At 51.6% G+C, this 24,827-nt stretch overlaps 9 protein-coding genes across 9 annotated transcripts; 4 read left to right on the top strand and 5 right to left on the bottom strand.

The window, feature by feature from the left end:
• Window positions 1–1,914: 1,914 nt before the first annotated feature.
• On the top strand, window positions 1,915–3,616 carry NCS54_01243200 (MFS domain-containing protein; the record flags this gene model as incomplete). Its single annotated transcript, XM_053157665.1, has 3 exons — window positions 1,915–2,125; window positions 2,243–2,414; window positions 2,482–3,616. 3 exons carry the CDS (start codon window positions 1,915–1,917, stop codon window positions 3,614–3,616), a joined length of 1,518 nt encoding a protein of 505 aa, XP_053013640.1.
• A 740-nt stretch (window positions 3,617–4,356) lies between these two features.
• Window positions 4,357–5,151, bottom strand: NCS54_01243100 (Hypothetical protein; the record flags this gene model as incomplete). The annotated part of the gene is made up of 1 exon (XM_053157664.1): window positions 4,357–5,151. The coding sequence occupies one exon, from the start codon at window positions 5,149–5,151 to the stop codon at window positions 4,357–4,359; it is 795 nt and encodes a 264-aa protein (XP_053013639.1).
• A 1,247-nt stretch (window positions 5,152–6,398) lies between these two features.
• On the bottom strand, window positions 6,399–9,850 carry NCS54_01243000 (Kinesin-like protein; the record flags this gene model as incomplete). The annotated part of the gene is made up of 7 exons (XM_053157663.1): window positions 6,399–6,458; window positions 6,505–8,219; window positions 8,267–8,392; window positions 8,879–9,089; window positions 9,435–9,571; window positions 9,624–9,783; window positions 9,842–9,850. 7 exons carry the CDS (start codon window positions 9,848–9,850, stop codon window positions 6,399–6,401), a joined length of 2,418 nt encoding a protein of 805 aa, XP_053013638.1.
• Window positions 9,851–10,507: 657 nt separating this feature from the next.
• Window positions 10,508–11,530, top strand: NCS54_01242900 (PlsC domain-containing protein; the record flags this gene model as incomplete). Its single annotated transcript, XM_053157662.1, has 2 exons — window positions 10,508–10,538; window positions 10,590–11,530. The coding sequence occupies 2 exons, from the start codon at window positions 10,508–10,510 to the stop codon at window positions 11,528–11,530; spliced, it is 972 nt and encodes a 323-aa protein (XP_053013637.1).
• Window positions 11,531–12,010: 480 nt separating this feature from the next.
• Window positions 12,011–13,902, bottom strand: NCS54_01242800 (Dihydroxy-acid dehydratase; the record flags this gene model as incomplete). Its single annotated transcript, XM_053157661.1, has 2 exons — window positions 12,011–13,742; window positions 13,832–13,902. 2 exons carry the CDS (start codon window positions 13,900–13,902, stop codon window positions 12,011–12,013), a joined length of 1,803 nt encoding a protein of 600 aa, XP_053013636.1.
• Window positions 13,903–17,850: 3,948 nt separating this feature from the next.
• NCS54_01242700 (Hypothetical protein) lies at window positions 17,851–18,234 on the top strand (the record flags this gene model as incomplete). The annotated part of the gene is made up of 1 exon (XM_053157660.1): window positions 17,851–18,234. The coding sequence occupies one exon, from the start codon at window positions 17,851–17,853 to the stop codon at window positions 18,232–18,234; it is 384 nt and encodes a 127-aa protein (XP_053013635.1).
• Window positions 18,235–18,806: 572 nt separating this feature from the next.
• Window positions 18,807–19,613, bottom strand: NCS54_01242600 (Thioesterase domain-containing protein; the record flags this gene model as incomplete). Its single annotated transcript, XM_053157659.1, has 1 exon — window positions 18,807–19,613. One exon carries the CDS (start codon window positions 19,611–19,613, stop codon window positions 18,807–18,809), a length of 807 nt encoding a protein of 268 aa, XP_053013634.1.
• A 471-nt stretch (window positions 19,614–20,084) lies between these two features.
• On the bottom strand, window positions 20,085–21,841 carry NCS54_01242500 (Hypothetical protein; the record flags this gene model as incomplete). Its single annotated transcript, XM_053157658.1, has 2 exons — window positions 20,085–21,463; window positions 21,514–21,841. 2 exons carry the CDS (start codon window positions 21,839–21,841, stop codon window positions 20,085–20,087), a joined length of 1,707 nt encoding a protein of 568 aa, XP_053013633.1.
• On the top strand, window positions 21,698–24,636 carry NCS54_01242400 (Hypothetical protein; the record flags this gene model as incomplete). Its single annotated transcript, XM_053157657.1, has 9 exons — window positions 21,698–21,857; window positions 22,511–22,638; window positions 22,745–22,910; window positions 22,964–23,447; window positions 23,510–23,515; window positions 23,570–23,601; window positions 23,661–23,826; window positions 23,916–23,991; window positions 24,058–24,636. 9 exons carry the CDS (start codon window positions 21,698–21,700, stop codon window positions 24,634–24,636), a joined length of 1,797 nt encoding a protein of 598 aa, XP_053013632.1.
• Between the last annotated feature and the right edge of the window lie 191 nt (window positions 24,637–24,827).

Genomic DNA, 24,827 nt, shown 5'->3' with positions numbered 1-24,827 from the left:
CAAATGAGTTGACGTCTTCTTTTTCATTCTTGACTTTCTTTCGTGTATCTGGGATACTTGATCTTTGGGATACTTGATACTTGACATACTTTTGGGGGTTAGATAATGATAAGGTAGAAAATAAGTAGGCTTTGATCCTTGACTGTGCCTCCCTGTGCTTGACCTCAAAACCGGGCATTCGTTTGCGATCCCTTTTCTGTTAGTAGGAGATTCCATATTCGTGGGTATCTTTTAGTGAATGACTTGCCATTGGCTGGACACGCTACCCGCATCTTCTCCGACACGATAAATATCCTGTCAATGCCTTGTAGTTAACGTCTCCCCCGACCTTGTCATCATCCGACAACCGAGTACCCATGGATCATAAAGAAAGGTAATTCTTATACATACTACTTTACAATCTTATCATATCTTTATGCTTCTTATTAGATGATAATAAGCTAACCGATACCGTTGTTCTGTCGTCCTTTTGTGCGCCTGTATGGCATGGATGGTAGCTGGACGCGAGATGAGGGGCAGTTGGGGAAGCATGGAGACAAGAATGGAGACTTGAACAAGCTTAATGAGAAGAGCTGGAGCCTAGCGCAAGCGAGACGAGTGATCCTTGTCTATGACATTTACTGAGGGTTGGGGGAACTGACGGGGCTGTGTGATCATCCCCACTTGTTCAATGGCATGATGTCTCTTTGAGCATTGATGTCATTGTCAGTCACAAACAACCAGTCGCTTCAAACTCGCTCTGGGTCCTTGTCGTTGATTCAGCCCGCACTTAGCGCCACACCATGTTGGTTCACATGGGTTTGGTTTGCCAAGGTCAAGGAACGAAACGTACCTCGCCCAATGACGAATTCCAGGAGACCCTGCAAGTCATGTCAAGTGTGTTGATTGGGGCGCCTGCTGTGAGCGCCAAGGACCTTGCTTCTGCTTCAAACATGGCACGGGCCAGGTCACAATGGATGCTGCGATGTGGATGAGTGAATTCTCGGTTTTCGGTAGGTGGGGGTATTGGTCTGCTGATCATGGGGTTTCTCCAACAAAGCATCAAGCCAATGTCTTGTTGCCAAGTCTGGCCGAAGGAATAGTCAAGGCTGGTTACCTCACCGCAAATAATAGCACCAGTAACATGAAGCTGAGTGTATGGTTTCCCAATGGAACAAACATCGAGGTCAAACCTGCAAGCAAATGCATCTCGATCCTATGGAATGCCCAATTTGAAGCAAACAGGACATCGGAGCAATAGAACGCTATAATTCCTCAAAGACCTATGACTATTACAATAAAAATTTTTACGTAAATGAATCCTAAAATGGTAGATAATCATCGTAAATTGAAATAATATCTTATAAGTCTTCTATGTCCTGTCTTCTATATGAACTGTCGGCCACGTCCTCCGCTCTCAAGCACAGCCCTTAACCACTCCACCATACCGAGAAAACCTTAACGGCAATCTTTACCCGCTGTATGATTCTGGTCAATGAAATATTCGAAATGGGAATAAAGCGGATAGGGGCGGGTATGACCACATGAATCATCCCTGCCATCACACATCACGTACCCTTGTGCTCTTCTACTACGTAGTACTACCCCATCCTGCGAGCAGATCACCCCGACTTTTCCCTCATCACCCCGGATTACCTACACCATACGAGTATGGTACCATCCAGCCCAACGTCTTGAGTCAGGATCGACAGGCGGCGGTCGTCGTGGAGGATTAAGCGAGTGTCAACGAGCGGACCCGTTGACTCGGATCGGATCCGCTGCCTTCCAAGCCCTTTAAGCGTAGTTCGCAATGGACAAACAAGTTTAAATACAATGCGTAAAACCCTTTTTGTAGTGTAAGAACTGCCTTGTTTAGAAATCGTGATCACTACAAGTCAGTTGCCCCAGCACCCCCTCCCTCATCCCTCAATCATCATGAAGACCTGGCTTAGCCGCGGCAAAGGCGTCCGCGTAGGCATAACCATTTGTTGCCTCATAGCATTTGTGTTGTTCGGCTATGATCAAGGGGTTTTTGGGGGCATTCTTCAGAATGAAGACTGGCTCAATCAATTCGACCACCCCTCTGATAGCAAAACCGGTATCATCGTTTCCTGCTATAACCTTGGCTGTTTGACAGGATGTATCAGTGAGTTGTGTCTTGTTTTTGCTTGTATATTGTGTTATGTCTCTGTCGTGTGTGCTTGGGCGGACGCCCAAGCACGGCCACCGAGTCAGAAATAGGGGTACTAACATTCACCTACAGTCAACTTCTTCACCGCGGATAAGCTTGGTCGGCGAATGACCATTTGGGTTGCAATGGCTCTAGTTATAGTTGGCGCGACCCTTCAAGCCACAGCCTACAATGTCCCTCATCTCGTCATCGGACGAGTGGTGACCGGCTTTGGAACTGGCATGAAGACCTCAACCGTGCCTATGTGAGTGTCTCTCGGTCTCTCCATCTCGCTCCCGCGTCTCTTATGTCTCTAATCAATACTTTTTCAGGTACCAGTCTGAGCTTTGTGAGGCTAAATATCGTGGCCGCCTCATCGCCTCAGAGTCCCTCTTTGTTGGCGTTGGCATAGTATTTGCCTACTGGTTCGATTTCGGCCTCTCGTATGCAGGTGGAGCAATGGCCTGGCGCCTTCCTCTTGCCTTCCAAATCGTTTTTGCGCTCCTCGTCGTCGTCCTTGTGTTTGCTCTCCCCGACTCCCCCCGTTGGCTCTTCCAACACGGCCGCCGCGACGACGCAATTGCTGTTATGTGTTATGTCTATGATAAAGACGTCAATGACGCTTGGATTATAGAGCAAACCAAGGCAATTGAGGCTGCTATCGAGCTTGAGGCGGAGGCGCAAGTCTCCTTGGTCGACTGCTTCAAGAACGACCGCGTCAAGACCGGCAGCAGAGTCATGATGGCCTGGGGAATGCAATTAATGAATCAATTGGGTGGGATTAACCTCGTAGTCTACTACGTACCCTCTGTTCTCGTCACAAACGTTGGAACAACTGCTCATATGGCTCAAATCCTTGGTGGTTGTATTCAGATCATGTTCATGGTTGGGGCCATTTTACCTGCACTTGCCCTGGACCGCATGGGCCGCAGAAAAACGATGATGTGGGGCTCCTTCGGCTTAGGGTTCTGTATGATGATGGTTGCCATCCTTCTGTCCCAGGCTAAGAACGCTTCCAACGGCGAGAAGTGCGCCTCAGCCGCTGTTGCCTTCTTCTTCCTTTACCAGCTCTTCTTCGGCTTCTCCGTCAACTGCGTCCCTTGGGTTTACGTCCCCGAGATCCTCCCACTCAAAGCTCGAGCTCGAGGCACAGCTGTCGGCATCAGTTCTAATTGGATGTGGAACTTCGTTATAGTAATGCTGACCCCAATCCTTATAGAGAGAATAGGCTGGAAGAGCTACCTGATCTTCGCTATCACCAATTATTTGTTTGTTGTTGCGACCTGGTGGTTTTTCCCGGAGACCAGCAACTTGGACCTCGAAATGGTGGACAACATCTTTGCTTCCGGAGAAAACCCGGTTACAGTCGCAGAGAGAATGCAGAAGGAACTCAAGGAAGGGCGCTTGCGCCCTATGGGTGCCGATTCTTCAGACAATGAAAAGGTGGTGGAAGATATCAAGGGTTGAGATGTTGGGAATTACTCTGGGTGTGGCGCACATTAAGGTTTAGGTTCGTTATTTTTATCGTGATCGGATCGACCCACTGAAATTGGAATTACCATTGGTCGATCTACAAGTGGGCCTCAACGGTTCTGTACGTACCTTTACTCAATGAGCGATGTCCGAGAGCACAATTGATGTAGAAGAGGAATTCTCTTTGGAACCTCGTGGTCCCTTTTGCTGAAATAGTCATTCGGCGGTCTTCGAGCCTGCCGTCATGATGATGAATCGTCTCTTCACCTGAGCCCCTCTTCGAGGGGCTCATCGAATAGACTATGCTTGAGCCCAAGGCAGAGCCATTACTCTCGTCACTTCAAGAGACACAGCTATCTAGAGTTACATGGCTTACAATCACTGTTGCGGCAGTATAAGTGGTAGCGACTTAGAAAAGAGTGGCAAGTAAATGCTTGTTGTTGAAGTGAAGCACCCAAAGATTGCCGCAGCCGATGGACCAACACGACATGGATGAGTGAAGCAAAGGTGAACATCCTGACGACCAAAATTAAGAGTTATTTACCGAGCTTTAGGCACAGATGGGGCACTAGAATAAACTGAATTCAGGAAATATGTTCTAAACCTTGGGAGTGGAGGAGGCCTAATAGCAGGCTGGATGGAGGAAATAGGCTCTCAATCCTAGATAAAAAGAGGATACAAATTAGAGTACCTTTAGATGCTCTCAGACTCATCTCACCAGACCAAGTACACCATCACGCCGCCTCCCAGTCCATCGGCTCCACCATCCACTCCCACTCATCATCCACAGCCATGGTCTCATCCAGACTCTCATGCTGCTGAGCCAGCTCCTGCTCGACGTGCGATGAGGCTATGCCGTATGCGGCCTCTAGCCCGCGCAACACCTCCGTCACGATCCACGTCAGATCGTACATCTTGAGTGGCGGTGTCTCCTTGCCCTCGCTGGCGTCTTTCCATCGGTTCCGTAGCTCCTTGGCTTTCCATAGCGCTTGGTTCACTTCTCCCTTGCCTAGTGCGTTATATACAGGACAATCTTCGTCTTCAAGCGCCTTGAGCACGTTGTGATGATACGCATGGCTGGAGGCCACATAGTTTCCCCTCCCGAAATTCCCTCGCGAGGAGATGTTATCCTCAGGTCTCGCAGACTTGGAGACTGTAACCCCAAAGATGAGAAGAAGCAACACGATGGCTTGCTCAATCCACACATAAAACTCATGAAAGTCAACCTTGAAGTTCTGCTCCGCATCCTCTTTTGTAAAGCCAAACTCCTCCGGATTCGTAGCCCGTTGATATGAGGCGTGGAGATCGATAAACTTCCACCGCAGCCGTTGACAGGCCTGCTCGAAGCGATGGAACGCCTGCGCCGGTGTTAAGCGCGTTGTCGAGGCTATGGCAGGTTTAGGTGCTGTTGAGGATGCCAGTGGAGGCGGTTGTGAAGGGGAGCCTCGGTTTGAGGGGGCGGGTGAGTTGTAGTTAGATCGGCCGTTTGACCATATTGAGCCATCTAGGCCAGAGGGTTTCTTGGTCATGGCTGAGTCGGAGAGGCTCGATCGCGAGCTGGAGATGAGAGGGTTGATGGGGAGGGTCAAGGACGCAGGGGAATGACTCCCCCTGCGTCGAGCTCAATGGCTTTGTCGCTATGAGACTGAATGAGCGCCACTTCAAGTCTTTGCCGATCGATAGAGCCGAAGAGCTAGTCGCTGAGATACGATAGGCCGTCTTTGAGCTTCTCTCGTTCTTCGCTTCAAATGTCGCGTGCCGAAGTTGCAGCGCGTCAATGACGTCTTCAAATCACGCAATTGGTAACTCTGACTCGAAGATGAACCCTACAAGGATGAGAACACACAATCAACCAAGAATATGAGCGCTTATAGAAGCAGTATCAAAGAACGTGCGGGGCAGATATTGATGGTGAAGGAGCTGACAGACAACGATCGGAATGGATGGAGATTCAATGACCTGGGGCGACTCTGATTGGCTGGTTTGCCTCGCGCGGGAGCTGAGCAAGCGCTGAAGTTGAGCGCTAAACAGAGGTGATGTAGACCCCTGACGATGACGGGATCCATTTGATGGCCAAGCGGGGCTCCGGCCCCGGATGACTTCCATGGCAACCGGCCCCTGGCCGAAGTGGCCGAAGCGACATTGAAGATAGTAGAAGGATATCTCAAGAGAAGATGAGTCCAATTGAGAGAAGAGTTACTCCACTGATCTACAGCACACCTTCTTGATGAGTCTCTTAATTCACAGAGTGTTTAGCAACAGTTTGTCTAGCCAGGCATCCTCCGCCGCTCATGATGGCTTCACTGTGGACGTTGCAGTCCCTCGAAACTACCACGCAGCGACCAGAGCACCGCTCTAGTGATTGACCAGCAGGCAGAAAATGACGGAGAAATCGGGTGTTGATTCAGGACACTTGCTCATTTCCCACCATTAGAGAACCACTCCCAACCCTTCAACAATGCATCTCGTAATCATTCCATATCGATATATACAATCTTCATGTTGAAAAAAGCACACAGCTGAGTAGGGTCTTAATCCAGCTGTCCCAACCCATGTCCAGAAATAACAAGATAAAACCTGCCTGCCATAAACACTTCATAATCGTCAACCTTTTTTGACACAACCACTCAATCAATAATGCGCCGCCAACTCCTGCAACCCGGATGCGCTATCCTTGGTGAACCAACTTGAACAAACAAAATCAATCAAGTCATCGCTGCCTTGGGTTCCCAGGCGACGAGGTCCTGCTGGGACAAGTCTGGGACTTTTTCACCTCCTATGAAGAGTCTCTGATCTTCTTTGTTGCCTTGGCTGTGCCGATGTGAGTGTTGTGCACCTGCTCTTTGTTAGCTTAGTCTTTTCATGAAGCAAACACTACATACCTTGGTTGCGAATCGAAGACTTGTCAATGTCTCCTTCAGGTGCGTCTCAAGCGGTGATACCATGACAAACATCAGAGTCTTGCTGTTGCCACCCAAGCTGTACTGCAGGAGGTGGGTCAACTTCGAGTTTCGGTATGGCACATGGCCAGATCCTCGTCCAAGAGCTTCAATGACATCACCCAGGCAGCTCAGACTCTTGTTGATGTTCTGGGTCTCCTTCATACGGTCGCCCTCGGCCTGCGAGTGCTTGAGACGCTCGGAACCTGCAAGATCCACAAGGTTGAGTGTGCCTTCGCATCGCTCGCCTGTTGCTGAGTTCTCGCCAACCAGCTTGAGAATGAACACACTGTGAGAACGCGATGATCGCTCATTGGCCTTGGTTGCAGCCACTGATCGGTTGTTCTGAGCCTCCGCAAGCATAGTCTCCACGCTGGACGGGCTGTTAAGGCGTACTGACTTGCAGTTCACGATGACTGTCTGCTTGCGGGACTCGTCGTGTCGGATCTCGAGCTTCTTCGGTCGGCCTTCAGAGGATCGCTCGTTGGGGGTCAACAAATCGTTGAGTTCCTCGTTGTACACTTCAACAAACGAGCCCTCCATCGTGTACTCCCAGGACTTCTCCCTGAGCTTGGTGATGGTGTCGTAAATCATGTGCGTGGCGCGAGGAATCATGCCATCTGCTGAAGACATGGTAAAGGTCTTTCCAGATCCTGTTTGGCCATAGCAGAAGATGCACACGTTGTAGCCGTCAAGGGCACTCTGGACAAGCTGGGAAATCTCGCCAAAGATCTCCTCGTTCTGAGTGCCGGGGATGAAGACTCGGTCAAACTCGAAAGGATAGTTCTTCCGTGTCACATTGCCCAAGCTGCTCTTCTCCTCAGGTCCAGCCAGCACAATCTCGGCAGAAGTCTTGTCATCAGGGAACGACATCTTTGCCTGCTCGCCCTCACCATCACCCAGAGGGGGTCGGACTCGACACATGACGCGGATGTTGCCCTTGAGCTCCTGGTACTTGTTGAATAGGACTCGGCGCTCCGTCTCCTCCTTGATGAGCTTCTGCTGCGCTTCCTCAGCTGCGCGAAGGGCATCCTGGAGTCTTGCCTCCATGTTGGCAAACGAGTCAGACTGAGCCTTGCTATCAGACTCGAGGAATTCGACGTGCGACCGTAGCGAGTTGATCTTGGCCTCCAGTGTTGTGTTGGCTGCCGAGAGCTCGGCAATGTTAGCTTGTAGGCTGTTCTTGAGAGTCCTCTCTCGCTCAAGATCCCCTTGCAGGCTTTCGACTTGGGAGTTGGCCTCCTTGAGTTCCCGCTCCCTCTTCTGCAGGGCCATGCCCATGTCTTGGTACTCGTTGCCCATTCGAGTTCGCAGCTCTTGAATTTCGCGGTCCTTTCTTTGTCGTTCGCTTTCCAATTCCTGCTGGTATTGTCGTGTGAGGCCCTCGATTTTCTGCTCATTGTTCCTGGCCTCGTACTCCTTCAGTCGGTCTAGTTCTCGTCTCATTTCGTCAACCGCTGATCTGTGCTGTCGTGCCATGTCTTCCATTACTTCTCGGTGCTTTCGTTCTTGGTCTTCCATTCGTCGTGTCTGCTCCCACTGTTGCTTCTCCATCTGATGTCGGATTTGACGTCCTTCCTCTCTGGCCATGTCGAGATCTGACTTTAGTGACTCATTCCTCAAGTCAAGCTTCTCTCTGTCGTTTTCGAGCTCCTTGACTACAAAACCGTTAATATTTGGACTCCCACAGTGAAGGCATACTCACCTCGAGTCTTGGCAAGTTCGAGCGCATCATCTTGCCCCTTTCGCTCGCTTAGAGTGGTGTTGACCATCTCCTTCAACTCTTTGAACTGGGACTCCATGTCCACGACTCGACCGTCGACATCCCAGGCTACATACGATGTCAGTTTAGAATCCTTGGTGAGAAACGCTTTACTTGGACAAGGGGACTTGATGGGTGAGGTAAACGTCTTGACAGGTGACAAGGACAGCGACTCCTGAAACTGATCAAGCTTTCGCTGTACCTGCTGCTCCTTGCTCGGTCTTGGGGGAACCGCCTAGGTCTGTCCCGAAGAGTCGATTCGAGAGCACGCAGGAATCTTGCCGTGGGTATCTCTGTCGTGACGCCTGGTGGTTATGTTGGAGATCTGAGAGGTGACCGATGACAGAGACGACTGTCGCGTCAAGGGGCGAGAAAACACTTGATTCCCGCTGGGAGGCGAATTATCGTCTTCAAGGCTTAGTTGAGTAAATCTCGAAGTCAGAGAACTATCTCTGCTGGCCGTCACAGTTGAATATGACTGGGCCTTTCTGACTTTGTTGTTGTGGAGTGGAGCAAAAGGTTGAGAACTGTCTGGCTGGAAAGTGATCGGCATACCATTGCTAGGCCCCGAGTAATCTCTGTCCTCCTCGCGAAGCCCGTGAGCTGTTCGTGGTCGGGGCGCTTGGCTCTTCGATCGCATGTGTCCGGGACGAGTAGCTGTTCGTGGGGGGTTCGAGGGGGCATATCGATTGGGGCCGACGCTCTTAGCGAAGTTGCTCGATGTTGACGTTCCAAGTCGTGATTGGGGAGCCGAAGGTTGCTTGAGCTGAGAGCATAGTTAGCAGAGTTCCAAGTGCATGATCATCCGCCAGTACGAAAGAAAGCCTTTCAATGCCATTCTTAGCAGTAACCACAAGTCCTTTCCTGCATGTCGGGAGGTTGCTAGAAGCCGTCCGCTTTTGTGCTCCAGGTCTCCGTGCAGGCAGAATGTGACTGGCACTGAACGACCTCATATTGCAATTTTCGACATGAAACACAACCAAAGGCCCCTTGCAGTATGTACTCGTCGAGACAATTGAAAAGACGAGAAAGAAAGCAATAGAGATGATGGGAAGAGGCGGCTTGCCAATTGTACAAGGTGGCATTGATATGACAACAGACAGGTACTCACCCCGGACATGCCCGCAAGACTCTGGGGCTTCATGTTGGATCGGATGGCCGACGGGGCAGCCGCAAGGGACGTCGGCTTTGCGGGATACTCGAGGGCTCGATCGGAAAGAGGCTTGCGCTTGGCTTCGGATTGTGATGCTACTCGTTCGTCAGTAGGAGCGACCGTGAAGAGGCTCGATCCTAAGAGTACCTGGCTGAGGAATCTCGCGCTTGAGGTTCTTCAGAGATGCGAGAGAGGTCATTGTTGACTGAATGCGTGCATTGTGCTGCGACTCGCTCCATTCTGTGAGTCCTCCCCCTATTTGCGTCGACGGTGCGGGCAGCCTGCTCATCTTGGAGCTTCGAAACGACTGTTCCAATGTCAGCAATGTGTCTTGTTGCATAACCTTGTCTTGCACTCAAACATACTGTGTCCATGGCGAGTAGAGCACGCGCGCGGTGCAAAAGCAAAGGAACTAGTACGTGGACAACAAAGAGTAGCGCGCTGCCAGCGGTGGAAGAAGGCGTGATGAAAGGTGAAGTGGACGGAAGCAGGATGCGTAGTTAGTATAACCCACCTCGCAACCAAAGGCTGTTATTTTGGTTGGAGGTTCCAAATGCGTGTTAGCTCCGCTCAAGACTTGGTGCTGTTGGCTTTAGATTGGCGATGAGGCCGCTTGTTTATCGGCGTGATGCGGGCGTGAATGTGTTGCCCAGGCGACGTGGGGTCTCCCGAAACGGGCTACTCTATTCCGGCGTTGTGTGGCTTGACCTTGCATGTGGCTTGACTTGCTGACTCAGACGCCAGGTTGTTCAACGTCAGTTGCAACGTGGGGGCTTTTTTGCGTCCACGTCGTCGTTGATATTCACATGTCATGACGTCCGCGTGAGAAAACAGATGCGCTGTTGCAGACTCTAACCTAGACTCGCAATCTCTTGTCCCTTTGTTGGGTGAACCTGAGTCGCGTCTGCAACCTTGAACTTTGGGTCAGATCATAAAGAGACGGGGTCTTGCGCAATCTCTTGTTCTCCATGTCTTGATAGACAACTTCAGCTTCTTTCATCCTTTGTCCAACACACGCGAGCGAAAACACCATGGAAAAATATAGCCAGTTTCGAGATCGGGGTAAGCACGATTTCCATTTCAACCCCTTGCTCACGTGCTAATCCCTTCTAGCTACCGGCATTGCGCCCTTTCTCCCCGTCTCGACACCCCTCTCTGCCGTCGCAACATTCACCCATGGCGCCCTCTTCCTCTTCCGCCTCCCATTCTTCATCTTCTTCTTCCTGGGCTACTTCCTCATCTTCCACTTCCTACCATTGCCCGTCATCTTCCGCAAGGTGGCCCTCTGGGGTTTGATGGCCATCCCGGGCATATGGTGGGTGGATCTCCAACTCGACGGTGTCAAGCGTGGCACCCTCGCCGACCAGCCCCGAGAGCGCTTCCCGCATCCTGGATCTGTCATCGCCGCCAACTTTACGAGTCCCGTTGACGCCATCTACCTCGCCGCTATTTTCGACCCCATCTTTACCGTCTCGTACCCCGAGACTCGTCAGGTGCAGCGTCTCAGTCTCCTCGGCGCCGTCTTGATGGCCCTATCGCCCGTACGAACAGCTCCCCCAAAGAACGCCAAGCTTGTCGATATCAGCGATCTCCTAGCCGACAACCCGAACCGGGTCATTGCCGTTTTCCCCGAGTGCGGTACCACCAACGGCAAGGCCATCCTGCCCTTCAGCCCGAGCATTCTCCAATGCCCGCCCGACGTCCACATCTTCCCCGTCAGCATCCGTTACACGCCACCCGATATTACGACCCCTGTGCCCGGAAGATGGTTCAAGTTTCTGTGGAACCTGCTCTCCCGGCCTACAACTTGCATTCGCGTTCGCATTGCTGAGGGTCAGATGAACTCTGCTGCCGCAAAGACCAACGGCGCCTCATCCGTCCCCTCTGATCTGCGTTATCGCAATGATGCGGGCGCTGCTGTCTCTGGAGATGAGCAGCGTGTGTTGGATCGCATAGGCGAGGCACTTGCCAGACTAGGCCGTGTCAAGCGTGTTGGTCTCACCATGAAGGACAAGGCCGCCTTCGTGGAGGCTCTGAAGGGCAAGAAGAACTAAGTATGTAAGAAATGAAAATGTTGCAGTCTTTGTCAGTTGAAGCGGTATCTATTTGGCTTAGAGAAGGCGGACTTGATCCCTTTCTCAGATGGGATGGAATATGGAGTTCGCATTGCAAGGAGCTATTTGGGTGGCTGGCTTTTTACCTTGGTCTCGCGAAATACCCACAATCACTCGTGGAGCGGGGGTTACGTTTCCGCTTGTTCTTGTGTCTTGTTTCAATCTCTTTGGGGCTTGTATTGGTCTTGTTTGTACTTCATATTTGTTATAAGGTAGCTTGTACGTAGACAAGAGGCTTAGGGCACGTTGAAGTATCACATTGGTATCACACTGCGAGGTTCACACAGTGCAACTGTGTAACAAGAAATCATTGGGATATAAAAACTGACCCAGAAAATCTAATTCGCCTTTTCCGATCCCGGACAAAACACACAAACATTACATGATTCGAGGACATCTTTGGCTTCCTCGCTGTGCCTTTTAGTTGGTCAGACCGCTGTCGGTGACGCAGCCCTCGCTCGCGTTCTTGACGAGCTGGGCGTACTTGCTAAGAGTGCCCTTGGTGTAACGAGGAGGGGGAGCCTTCCATGCCTTGCGACGGCGGGCAAACTCCTCATCAGAGATCTCGAGGTCAATGGCGCGCTTCTCAGCGTCAATGACGATAGAGTCACCGTCCTCGACGAGGGCGATGGGGCCACCCTCCATGGCCTCAGGGACGATGTGGCCAATGATGAAACCGTGAGAACCACCAGAGAAACGGCCGTCAGTAAGAAGGGCAACGTCTTTGCCGAGACCAGCACCCATAATAGCAGAAGAGGGCTTCAACATCTCAGGCATACCGGGACCACCCTTGGGGCCGTCGTAACGGATGATGACGACAGTCTTCTCGCCCTTCTTAATCTCACCAGCCTCGAGACTGGCAATGAAGGCAGGCTCCGAGTCGTAAACACGGGCCTTACCCGCGAATCGGAGACCCTCCTTGCCGGTAATCTTACCGACACAGCCGCCAGGGGCCAGCGAACCGCGGAGGATTTGGATGTGGCCGGTGGGCTTGATGGGGTTGCTGAGGGGTCGGATAATGGTCTGGTCCTCGGGGAAGCCGGGCATGTTCTCGACGTTCTCCTTCATGGTCTTACCGGTAACAGTGATACCGGAGCCGTCAATGATGCCCTCCTTGATGAGGAACTTGAGCAGAGCAGGAGTACCACCAATCTTGTGCATATCCGCCATGACCCACTTGCCGGAAGGCTTCAGGTCGGCAAGGAAAGGAGTGCGGTCAGAGACCTTCTGGAAGTCCTCAATGTCAAGCTTGATACCAACAGAGTCGGCGATAGCGATCAAGTGGAGGACGGCGTTGGTGCTGCCGCCAAGGATAGTGGTGACAATCATGGCATTCTCAAAGGCCTGGCGGGTCATGATATCGCGGGGTCGGATGTCCTCCTTGAGAATGTTGCGGATAGCAGGTCCAACCTTCTCACACTCGGCCTTCTTGCTAGGGTCCTCAGCAGGGCTGCTGCTGCTACCGGGAAGAGTCAAACCCAGAGTCTCGATGGCGGTGGCCATGGTGTTGGCAGTGTACATGCCACCGCAAGCACCACCACCGGGGCAAGCATGTCGGATAATGTCGAAGCGCTCCTCTTCGGTGATCTCGCCAGTGATGTACTGACCGTAGGCCTGGAAAGCAGAAACGATATCAATGGGCTCACCACCCTTGGTGCAGCCCGGACGGATAGTTCCACCATAGACCATGATACTAGGGCGGTTCACACGACCCATGGCGATAGCAACACCAGGCATGTTCTTGTCGCAACCGGGCAAGCTGATGTTGCCGTCGTACCATTGTCCATTCATGACAGTCTCGATACTATCGGCGATAATCTCTCTGCTCTGGAGGGAGTATCGCATACCAGTAGTACCCATAGAGATACCATCAGAAACACCAATGGTGTTGAAGCGATAGGGAATCAGACCAGCCTTGGCCACCGACTCTTTGACAATGGCGGACAGGTCCATCAAGTGCATGTTGCAAGGGTTTCCCTCGTACCAGACGGACGAGATACCGACCTGAGCCTTGTTCATGTCATCCTCAGAGAGGCCGGTGGCGTACAGCATGGCCTGGGAGGCACCCTGGGCCTTGGGCTGGGTGATGTTGGCGGAGACCTTGTTGAGCTTGTCATCGGCGGCGCGGAGGGCAGTGGTGGAGAGTAGACGGCTGTAGGAGAAGGGGTGTTAGTATTAATCGACATTGTACAATTGTTGGCGATGAATTCGTGCTGAATTGTGGGTGGTGAGGTCACGTACCCATGACTCCTCGAAGAGAGGGGGAGAGCTCCAAGAGCTCTCGACCGCAGGCGCAGGGAGCGGGAGAGCATTGTGACGGACGGCCAAGAGGGTATCCAAAGCCAATTGAGGCGTTAAGACGATAAAAACAGGCCTTTTAGACTTTGATGCCACAGAATCAAATGTCGAGGCGGTGTCTTACGAAAGGAGGATTTCTTTTCTTTCGGTGCGTCGCTGCGATGTCGGCTCGCCTTTTGACCAAAAATTCCATGCCCACCTTTCCCTGTGATCTTCCCTGTGACTTCTGGGCGCTCCCTCCCCGCTGGAACGCTCCCCGCATGACAATTCGGTCCCTATGATTGGCTCGGGGGCCCAAGGAGGGGCCAGCTGCAGCAGCCACCTGCGCCGCCAAGGATGCTTCCGGGGAAACTGCTTCAACTCCGGAGGCGAGCCCACAATAACCTCACCGAGACTATGACGGCCAATGGTTGCCGAGGCGTCCGCTTTTTGATCAACTGTAGCTGTTTTGTGTGTTTGCTCCTCATTTTGATAGCTATTGTTGCCTATTCAGACATCTAGAAGCTTTAGATTACCCTCGTCGAGCTTGCCATTGGACATAGATTAGGTCAGAGCGACACCGGGCTGGCTGACATCCTAGATAGCTGCATTGACGTCAAGCTTATGGAAGTTGGGACTTGGCATTCATCCTGACCAGATGATAGTTTATTTTATTTGCTCCTCGGCATCTTAGTGAGACTCTCTATGCTTCTTCCTCTATCCATTATTTAGGACAGCCAGTCCAGCTATGCAACAACTATTCCTCGCCCTCCCACTAATAGCCCTAGGTCGCCAGACTTGCGGGGCAGCACCGGCTAACGGCTCCATCTCAGCACCAATGGCTTCGCAAAGGACAACCACAACCGCTCAACTACCTAGACACTATTCACCACCTCGCCTACGGTAGTATTCTTCAACGTACTGAGCAACTCAGGCGATCATTACCTCAGCAACACAGTTACACCGAAGTCGACCTCACTCGCGCGAGTGATGCAATCATTCATCTTCAGGGCCTGCCATCTCTGTCACCAGGACGTTTGTTGACAACGACAGTATAGGAAAGAAGATCAAAGATATTTTGCGTAATTCGGCTGATGGAGGGAACATTGACCATCTTATGCCATTGAAGCAGTTAAATGAGTCATACAGGACATTGAAGTAGGCTGTCGTTTTGAGAGGGTATGTGACCTCACTTGACTAACCTGACCAGGAATCTCCAGACTAAGCTGGACCAAAGTCTGGCTAACATCAAAACTCTTAGGCGAGAGCGCGAGAGGAACGATGATGGTCGAGTGTTCGCCCTTCATGGCTTCTCCCTTGTAGGTATCCAGCCATCCTCGTCGGCTAGAGAGATGTCGGCATCCTTGGCCACCAGCAGCTTTACCACCTCCACAGACCCGTCAACCTCTATCCGAGCAGGGGCGCTCTCATCATGTTCTTCATAGTCATCTTGGCCACCCGGGGCTGTCTGAATAACACCCTATTGGGATCAAGTTCCTACCGCACTCGGGGCTCGCAATTGCCCCGCTCGTTAGCAGTCTATGCACGATCGATTCTGCTAGCTCACAGAATCCCGTCATGCTCACCAATGGCCGCATGGCGTGCGCACTTTGGGAGCACATTGGTCGGACCACGATCCGGGCCCCGACCGCCGTGAGGTTCACCCTCCCCGGCATGCTCGACCCTTGGTTTCATCGTGTGCAAATACTGCACCAAGCTCACAAACACCTCGCCGTCCACCATTGCCACGCTCAGGTCATACGTCGGCTTAATCACCCTGACAAGCGCGCCAGTGGGGGAAGAAATAGCACAGGAGATGATTTGGGTGACCAGCCGCCTAAACAGTCTCCTGTTTTATTTCCATCCCTACCTAGGCGCGGCACATGCCCGGCCCGCCCCGTCCTCTTGGCGTCTAGCCGCCGCCCATGCAGCTCGGCTCCGTCACCCCCGTGCTCGTCACCACCGGCCCCACGCGACCCGCGCATTGCCGCTCTCCAGAACCTTGAACATGCTCTCCTGCGCGCCTGACATCACGCTGCTTGAGTGGTGGCGAGCTTGCCGTCGGCAGGTCCCTTGGGTTGCGATGCCGAGTTTTCGAAGAGTGTGCGGCGCATGCGCTTGGCGTCCTGGAAGCGCGCGCTGCGCCGTGCTGCCACTTGATGTCGGTTTCGCCGATACCAGGGTGTGTTTTAACTTATCAGTAAAGGTCTACTACCTAACGCACTGTCTTCATATCCCTCGTCAGCTCAGAGAAGAAGTAGACGGAGTGGAAGAGCAGCTCGACATGAGCTGATTCCTGTCGTCGGGCTTGCGGACGCTGTTGATGTGGAAGTTGTAGCCGTTGCTATTGACTCTCTCGGTGCCGTAGTCCATGAACCCGCAGACATGGTCGCTCTCGGGCCGTTCTCATACAAGCTCGTTGGTGGCCAGGTCGGCAAATCTCTATGGCCAAGTTTCCCTTCGCTTGCATTTCTCGGGACCATCCGACCAAGTGGTCAGGATGATGTTGTTGGATTGGTCTCGGTTGATACCGATCTGCCGTCCCAAGTCAGGGGGGATGGTCGGTTATGGGAAGTGGTCGTGTGGGGGATCCCACGTTACAGCACGAAAATACATCAACTCGCGGACCCGAGTATCTATTGTCATGATCCTGGTATCGATCATTTCCAGCCACTTACGACCTGGTCCACCATGTGATCCACAAACCCATCTACTCTCCCAGAGTCAAGCCGTGTGATCATTTACAGCGTGGCCCTGTCCGTGCTGGTCCTTTCGATGGGAATGGCCTCTTTCATCGGCTCACCCTCACCTTCTGCCGGGCCACGGTGGCGTTCAGGGTTCTTTCTGATATCTGATAGCATTTATGGTATCCTCGCAGTCTGGACGAGTTGCGGCATGGGGCTGCGTCTGGTGGGCACGTGGGAGATCTAGGAGGGGTGGATAGGAGGGCTCGTATCAAGCTCAGAAGAGGAAGGCAGGTAGCTTGGTTAAAGAGGCTGCGTGAGGCGCTTATACACAAGCTTGAATAACATATATTAAGTCAACAAAGTTTCTCACTGCTATAGGTAACTCCGTAATAGCTTTAAGAGAGGGGAAATGAGGTCGCGATGTCCTTCATAAAGCTTCTTCTAAGATGGCTACCTTTCCCATCGCGAGGAATAAAGGCACAATCTTGACTCTCCTACTAGCTCGGTTGCCAAGAGGGAGCAACAACCAACATGCAGCGAATCTACCTGCAGTGGGTTAACCGAAACAATCCAGACGTTACAGCTAGGTACCGGAGAGGGAGGTGGTTATCTACTTCTCCGAACCCCTTGTCGTTCTATGTGTATTCTAGAAGTCTAGACTAACGTTCTGGAAGTTTGGGCCGACACTCCGATAGTCCTCGCTCTGCATCACTAAACCTAATTCACAACTTCAAATATCTGCTGTAAGATTCTAAGTCCATATTCTAAAGATCAAATGTAAACTTCCTCTTGAATATGGGTTTCCATCATGAAATGTTAGGCTATAGCTACCCATAGAGTGCAAACCTTCAAGCTCAGACGCGAGATCAACACTAATGTGAGAATTCGAAGTAGACTTCGAAAAGGCGCAAGAGCTTCGTTCATGAGTGACGAAATTTATGGCAGGGGTTCAGGGTTGTCACGCGTGCGAAATCCTTCTGCTGTTCCCTTGGGGATGCCTCAATTTTCGAAAAGCAAACGTTGACCATGGGTGAATCATGCCATAGCACTGCTGTTGAACGGTATGGCGGGCCGCTGTCAATAAAAAGTTTATCAAGCTAAGATATAAAAGAGTCGATTCCTCTGCGTCTTTCCTGCCTGCTCTATCACTCCCATCATCCACTCATCCACTCATCCACTCATCCTCAACTATCAACTATCACTCACAACTTCGACACTTGTGTCCTCCACAAGTAAGCTGACCTGATTCGCATCGTTAGCAAGCCTAGTAATGGCTGACTGAGCCCTCTAGTCACAATGAAGTTCTCTCTCCCAGCCGTGGTCTTTGGCCTCTCCCTGCTCGGTGCTGGCGATGCCGCCAAAATCGAGGTCAGGACCACAACTGGACCCGGCCTCATCCCCGTTTCCTCAACCGCTTACATTGGCGATGATGGCATCACCTACCCTTTGGGTGGCAGCTTCTCCGATGGTTGCAGAAAGACTAGCTACAATTGGATCAAGGAGATTTGTATTGATGACAAGAAGGGAAGAGCGCACATTATCTATTCCGGCGGCACCAAGAAGTGCTTCAAGCGAACCCGCTCATGGTCTTACCTTTGCGGTGGTGGTGAAGGCTGCTACAATGGCGTTTGCAACAGGTGCTGGGAGTATGATTACACCGTGGTCAAGTGCACCTGGTGAGGTTTGAGGGAGGTCGGCGCAGCTACCCTTCACTAGGAGCTCTCCTGCACTCGCTGGGGGCTTCCGAAGAAACACATTATTTCTGGTCTTTACGCCGTATTTTCTAATTTTGCTTCAGCTTTCTTAATTAACTATAATTAACATATCCGTCTTTCCACACCATGACCAGTTCCATGACCCCAGGTTATAGATGCAATGACGAATGTAGAAGCCTCAGCTCACACATGTGTTGAGTTTAATTCAATCCACTTGAAAGCTCACTAAATTCACCAATACCCGCAAGGTCATCTAGACACCTCATAAACCCAGCCATATTGTATTGGGTTAGAGAGCTTCATTGACGTTAAGCTCTTATAGAAGTCAAGACTTGGCATTCATGAGTAACCAAGTCATAGTTTATTTCGTTTGTTCTTTTTCTAGTATCCATGAAACACACTAGACATATTCCCTCGTCTATTCATTAAGTAGGAAAGTCAAGCTGGCTCCAACCAACAACCATCCTCAGCCCTACCGCATTGCCAACCGCCTTTTCATCTACATACCCTCATCAACTTCCAATTCCAGACTCAGCTTCACGCTCGCAAAGCAGCCAGTTCTAGTTTAACCAAGCCCCCCTTTATGGCCTTTGTAGTCCCTTCAATCTTCTCAAAAGAAAACAAATTGAAGTGATGTCCCTCCACATCAATAATATCCGCAAACATGTCCTTTTCGTAGGCGTCCCACCCGAGGTTCCGCTCCTCACGGCTCAGATCCACGAGGCTGACCCCATCCCCGTCCATCGGTACCGTCTCCTTAGCCCGGACCAGCATGATGCGTGGCCGCTGTCCGGCCTCCCAGACCGGAGGGGTCCAGTCGGTGATCATCCGCCGGGCATCAGCCATGGCGCGGTCGGCCAAGATCTGGTTCTTTGACTTGCCCTCTTCCTTGGAATCATCTTTGGTGATCTTGGCGGCCTTGGACCGCGCGATGGGGAAGATAGTGTCAACCATGAGGATCCCAATGACTTGGACTCCGCTGCCGTCTTGCTCAAGCTGCTTCGCCATCTCAAGACTCAAGTGTCCTCCAAAGCTCCACCCACCAAGGATGACTCGTACTTTTCCCTCTGCGTTGCGTCGCTTGGGAAATTCGGGGCTCTTGACGGCTTCCTTGACGAAACCGCAGTACAGACGAGCTAGGTCAGAGAGGCCACCCTCAAAGGGCTCTCCGCTGCGAAAATTGGGGTTGTGAATGCCGTATACGGGTCGGGATAGTGAGTTTAGGCAGTGGTAGGCAAAGGTTGTGCCGCCGCCATCGTGCATGAGGACGGCTGGGATGGAATGGCCGCTGGCGCCAGGACTGAGCCAGTCCTCTGGCTGGATGAGCTCTGGGTTTGAGTCCATGGCCTGGCTTGTAGAATAAGTGAGTTGCGGTGATGCTTGGCTTGGAATGAATCGTTCAACTAGAGGATAATGTGAGTTTAGCAAGGGCCCTTGAGCAGCTCGTAATGGGCAGATGTACCAAGAGCAAACGACTCAGGTTGCCAACAGGCAATAATTCGCTCAATGGCGAGATCCAATCAGAAATGCAAACCAAGACCACAGAATAGGGGAGTGACAAACAGGACAGCAGCTGGTTAAACAGAAAGAGACGGTTGAATGTCTTGATTGTGGTATCGCTGAGTGAGATGCTTCCATGTCGCGCAGGGCAAGGCGCGTTAAGGCAAGTATCGGCGGTGAAACGTGGGTCCCACCGGCGCCTTACGGACCCAATCTTCGGAGGCCGGCCGGCGACACGGCATCATGACGGAAAACAGAGGTTCAGTACGTTTGACACATTTATTTGTTTTAATGTTACATGGGAATCATATCCCGCTACCAGGTAATTTTAGGTTTCTGTTTAGGCTTGCCCTCGGACTTTGTCGTTGGCCAAGCCTTGGACTGTGTTGTTGATCGAGCCTCGGACTCTGCCGTCGGCTGAGCCTTGGACTCTGTCCATGATCGAGCCTTGGGCTCTATCATTGGTCGAGCCTCGGACTCGGTCGTTGATCGAGCCTTGGACTCTATCATTGATAGAGCCTCGACATTGCCCAGGCTGGCAAAGTCCGTCTCCGTGACCTTAGGATCCGCCAGATATCCCTGCAGCTTCCAAAGCAGCAGATGGAGGTTCCTCATAGCCCGGGATTTCCAAGGCTTCAACACCAAGACCTCTCGACCTCGGAAGAGCTCGGCCTCTTCCCTTAGCCTCCTCACCTCTTTCTCGCCCAGCAGCCACAGCAGGTCATGAACCGGCACCTTTTCGGCGCCAAATTTGGGATCACCGTCCATGGTCTGGTAGACTGACCTTTTGCCCTGCCATCGCTTGGGGAGCCATAGTACGCATCCGCCCCTGTAAAGCATATTCGTGTCTTCCCAGCCCTCGCAAGGGTGAATGAATTTGTAAACCGGGGGCTCGCTGCCCTGAGCACGCAGGATGAGAGTGTTGGTGGCCTCTCGTCTCATCATTTGGAGGAGTATGTGGTCCATGCCCTCCCGCCATATTCTCCGCTCCCCTTTTGCGAGCATAGCCATTCCGTGGCGGGAAGAAGTCAGGTTGGATAAGTATTTGTGATTTTGGCCGGGCGTGCTAAGGATCTCAATAGCCCTCTTCCGAGCGAGGACGTAAACCGTCAATGGCGCTCGTCGAGGTCGTCGTCCCTCAGATGATGTATCCTCGACAGCGGCAGAGTCTGATGTGCCTTCGATGGCGGTGGACTCGGATGTGCCTTCGACAGCAGCAGACTCTGATGTACCCTCGACAGCGGTAGATTCTGATGTACTCTCGACCGTTTCGGACTCTGTTGTACCTTCGACAGCGTCGGACTCTGCTGGAGACGATTTTGCTTCCGCGGCGACAGCCTCTGATCCCAGGGAGGCGCCTTCGGTTGGCAACTCGTCCTCGACATCTTCCTCGACATCCTCCTCGACATCCTCTTCGACATCTTCCTCGCCCTCCTCCTCAACAACCTTCTTGAAATCCTCCTCAACATCCTCCTCACCTTGGGTTAGATATCTTTCGCGCTTCACTACAGGTGGTGAGACATTGGGATCGTGAAAAGGTTCGAGGTTTTCGAAGGTCAGAGGGCCGGGTGCCCACCATCCGGCCTCGATTTTTGGATCTGGGTTGTCAACCAGTTCAAAGTCCTGGTAAAAATATCGAGGGAGAGAGGTGTTCGAGTTGTTGCACCGTCTCATGGGGGTCATGAGCGCCAATGCTACACACGGCGTCAGTAAGAGCGCCTCCAACATGGGATATCCTGCCTACCGAATGGGTTGTTGGACAACTTTTTCCGGAACTGCCCTGATATCTTTCCCGCATCCTTCTTTTTTGGTCTGCGTTTCGCCTTCATCCATTTCGGATCCAAGACTGGGGATATGGGTAGTGGTCCGCTTGCCGTCGAGACCGTCTTGGATTTGATGTCAATCTTGAGGGGGTTGCCCTCCGCATCATGGCCGAGTCCAGATTCGACCTGCTTGGTGAGGGCCTCCTCTGTGAGGTCGGACCTGTCCCAGGACGCCCATCGCTTCTGGGCTTCAGCGGTCAGGCGATTGGCCTGAAAGCGGCCTGTGCAGGTTATTGCGCATCGTTTCATGGCGGTCGGAGGGTATGTCGTCAATTCGTCACCCGTCGCGAGCCATCGCGTGGGCGTTGAGAGGATGGAAATTTGCGAGAGTCAGATCTGAGATCTGAGTGGCTGACGTCAACGCTACCAAACGTTAGGGTGGGTCCTAAGAGCGCCGTAAATAATGGAATCTAAAGACAATGCCTCGATAACATGTGAAAGGGGTTATTTTATTCTCAATAAAAATCCTATACAAGACAGATATACAATTTACCTGAACTTTTTGCATTTTCCTCCTATTTCCTACTTAAAAATCTCATAGCATGAGCTTGTGAGAGTTGGGTCTGGATCAGCTCTCTAGATCCGTCAAGAACTTGAGAGAATACAGTAGGTGTTGCGCATGTGCGCTTAGAGAAAAGCAGGGCATACACGCGATGCAACCTCGACGTCTGTGATAATATTCTCTGGTGGCAAGAACAAGAGTTTACCGACGGCTGAGAACAGGGTCATATGAGGAAAAGGTAACAACTCATCAAGCAGATCCAGGAATAGAAGACCTCACAAGTCTAGATTCAATAGCGCTCTGCAAAACCCGTTGTGTTGGATCTGGGGTACGGAGGATTTTTCCCCAGCAATACCTCGATTGGCATAGTCAGATCAATAGTGTCGGAGGGGACATGCAAGGCATGGGGTGCTCAGATCCTATACCAAATGAATGGGGCAGCTTTGCCGTCAACCCGCATCCCAGGACCCTTACACTCAGCTCTCCACGGATGATGATGAATCTCATCTTGGGCCCAGATCTTGGGCCCCCGACACGTCAGAGTGTATTCTGTATATTTAACCCGAGGTCTTGGCTCCTCTGTTGTGGCTTTCTGTGACACTGTGCTCATCTGCAACTTGCTTGACATTTGTTGGTTTCTTATTACAAAGACAGCAAATATGGTTGCATTCAAGTCCATGTTGCTGTTGCTCAGCGCAGCAAGCACCGTTTTCGCCTTGCCTGCCAGCACCAAGAACCCTGAATACGGCATCAATGGCGAGATGCTAGACTCAGATGTCGACAAGAGGTCAAACTATTACGCACCTCCTTACCCAGGTATGCAACAGTTGGAACCCGTATTGAGTACTCTTTGTAATTCTTTTCACCAGTCTGCAACTCTCGTGACCAGAATTATCGGGCCTTGAAGAACAACCAGGCAAAGGGATCCGCTTTCTGCTCTGCCTACCTTCGAACCACCAAGACCAAGACGGTGACCCCGGTTGTTCGCAAGACCACTACCAAAACAACCACTAAAGTCGCCACGGTCCAGAGAACCGGAACTGTCACAGCCAAGGCTTCGTACACTGTCACAGCCAAATCGACGAGAACGGCACAAGCCACCATCACAAAGACTCGCACTAACCAAGTCACCGATACCACCACCAAAAAGGTCACGGGCACTTTCACAAACAAAGTCACCAGGACGGACACAGCTCAGATTACGGAAACTGTGACGGAACAAGTCACGGACAGCGTCACGGAGCAGATTACCAGCACTGCCGCTTACACCATCACGAAGATCGTCACAAAGACGGTCATGAGCACTAAAACCGAGGAAATCACAAACACGGATTCGTCCACGGTTACCTTAACGTAAGAATCTCCGCTACTCCCCTTCTTTTCAGGTATTCGATCACTAACAGCTGCTCCTATAGCTCTACGTAAGCTTTCTCTTACTCCTAGAATCGCGAATCTCTTACTAAAACACCATCTAGAGCGGACACTCCCACGGTGACTGTAAGCCAAGGTATGTCATCATCGCACACTTCAATGCACCTTAAGACAAACCCTGACACACTCATGTAGAGTACCACTGCGCTATCAATGGTTATGGAACTAGCGCCTACAGTATTGGCCAGACCAGTAACAGTGGCATCAACTTTGACACCTGCAAAGAGTACTGCTCTGCCATTTCCGGCGCCGTCAGCTTCGGCTTTGGTTCTGGTATCTGCGGTTGCTACAGCCAGTCAGCGTAAGTGAACCATCTCATTTTCCCCATCTTCCTCCCGTGTTTTCACTATCATCTTCGGATTCAATCGACAATGACTAAAAACGAAATAGGGAGATCAATGCTCAACCACAAAGCTCTGGAACGGCATACTATTTCTACGACATGACTTGTCCCTCTGCCAATCAGGTAAGCCCGTTCAACCATTCTTAACAAGCCACCAGGTTATCGGGCTGAGCTAACTCTAACAACCAGCCTACCAAGCGAGACTTAACCAAGCGTGTTCAAGTCCCTGCATATCTGCCACGCCACAATCCCCGCGAAGTGAGCAGCGCCTGTTCGTGCCTCGTTACCAGGCCGCCTGCTCCAGCCACTACCACCGTTACTGCCAAGTATCCCAAAACGGTGGTGTCTACGGTAGTCAAGTGCAAGACGGTGACGACGACGAAGCAGAGAACCATTACTGTCACTGATCGCAAGATCTACACGGCCACGAGCTACGGAACTGTGACCAACACAAACTACAAGACGATCACGGTAACCAATCGTAACACCGCCACGGCCACCAGCCCGGTTACTGTAACGACCACTCAGTACATCACCGTTACCGTCACGAACCGTAACACGGCTTACGCCACCAACTACAATACGGCCTACTTCACCAATGTCAACACGGTCTCCAGCACGGATACTGTAGTTGCTACTGTCACGAGGACAGGTTACGTTACAATCACCCAGTATGATCCGGTAACGAATACGGCTGTGGCCTATGCTACGGTGACGCCTGATACTGTTACTGTGACGCAGGGAACTACCTACATCTATGGGTCTTGAGAGTGGTGAAACATTGAGTTAGATGGGGATAGATCAGATAATGCAGCGTAGCGGATAAACCCTGAAAGTAATGAAAGAAACCTCCAAAAAAAAACAATAAGTTTACAATATCTCTAGATAACTTAGAAATGCTTCTTATAATTTAGAGATTTTTTAATATTTAACAACTTTCGATCTTTGCACGTATAATT

The sequence above is a fragment of the Fusarium falciforme genome, chromosome 10 (assembly GCF_026873545.1).
Source record: "Fusarium falciforme chromosome 10, complete sequence".
Lineage (NCBI taxonomy): Eukaryota > Fungi > Ascomycota > Sordariomycetes > Hypocreales > Nectriaceae > Fusarium > Fusarium falciforme.
The sequence above is the reverse complement of the archived record's forward strand: the minus strand, read 5'-3'. Positions and strand labels throughout refer to the sequence as shown.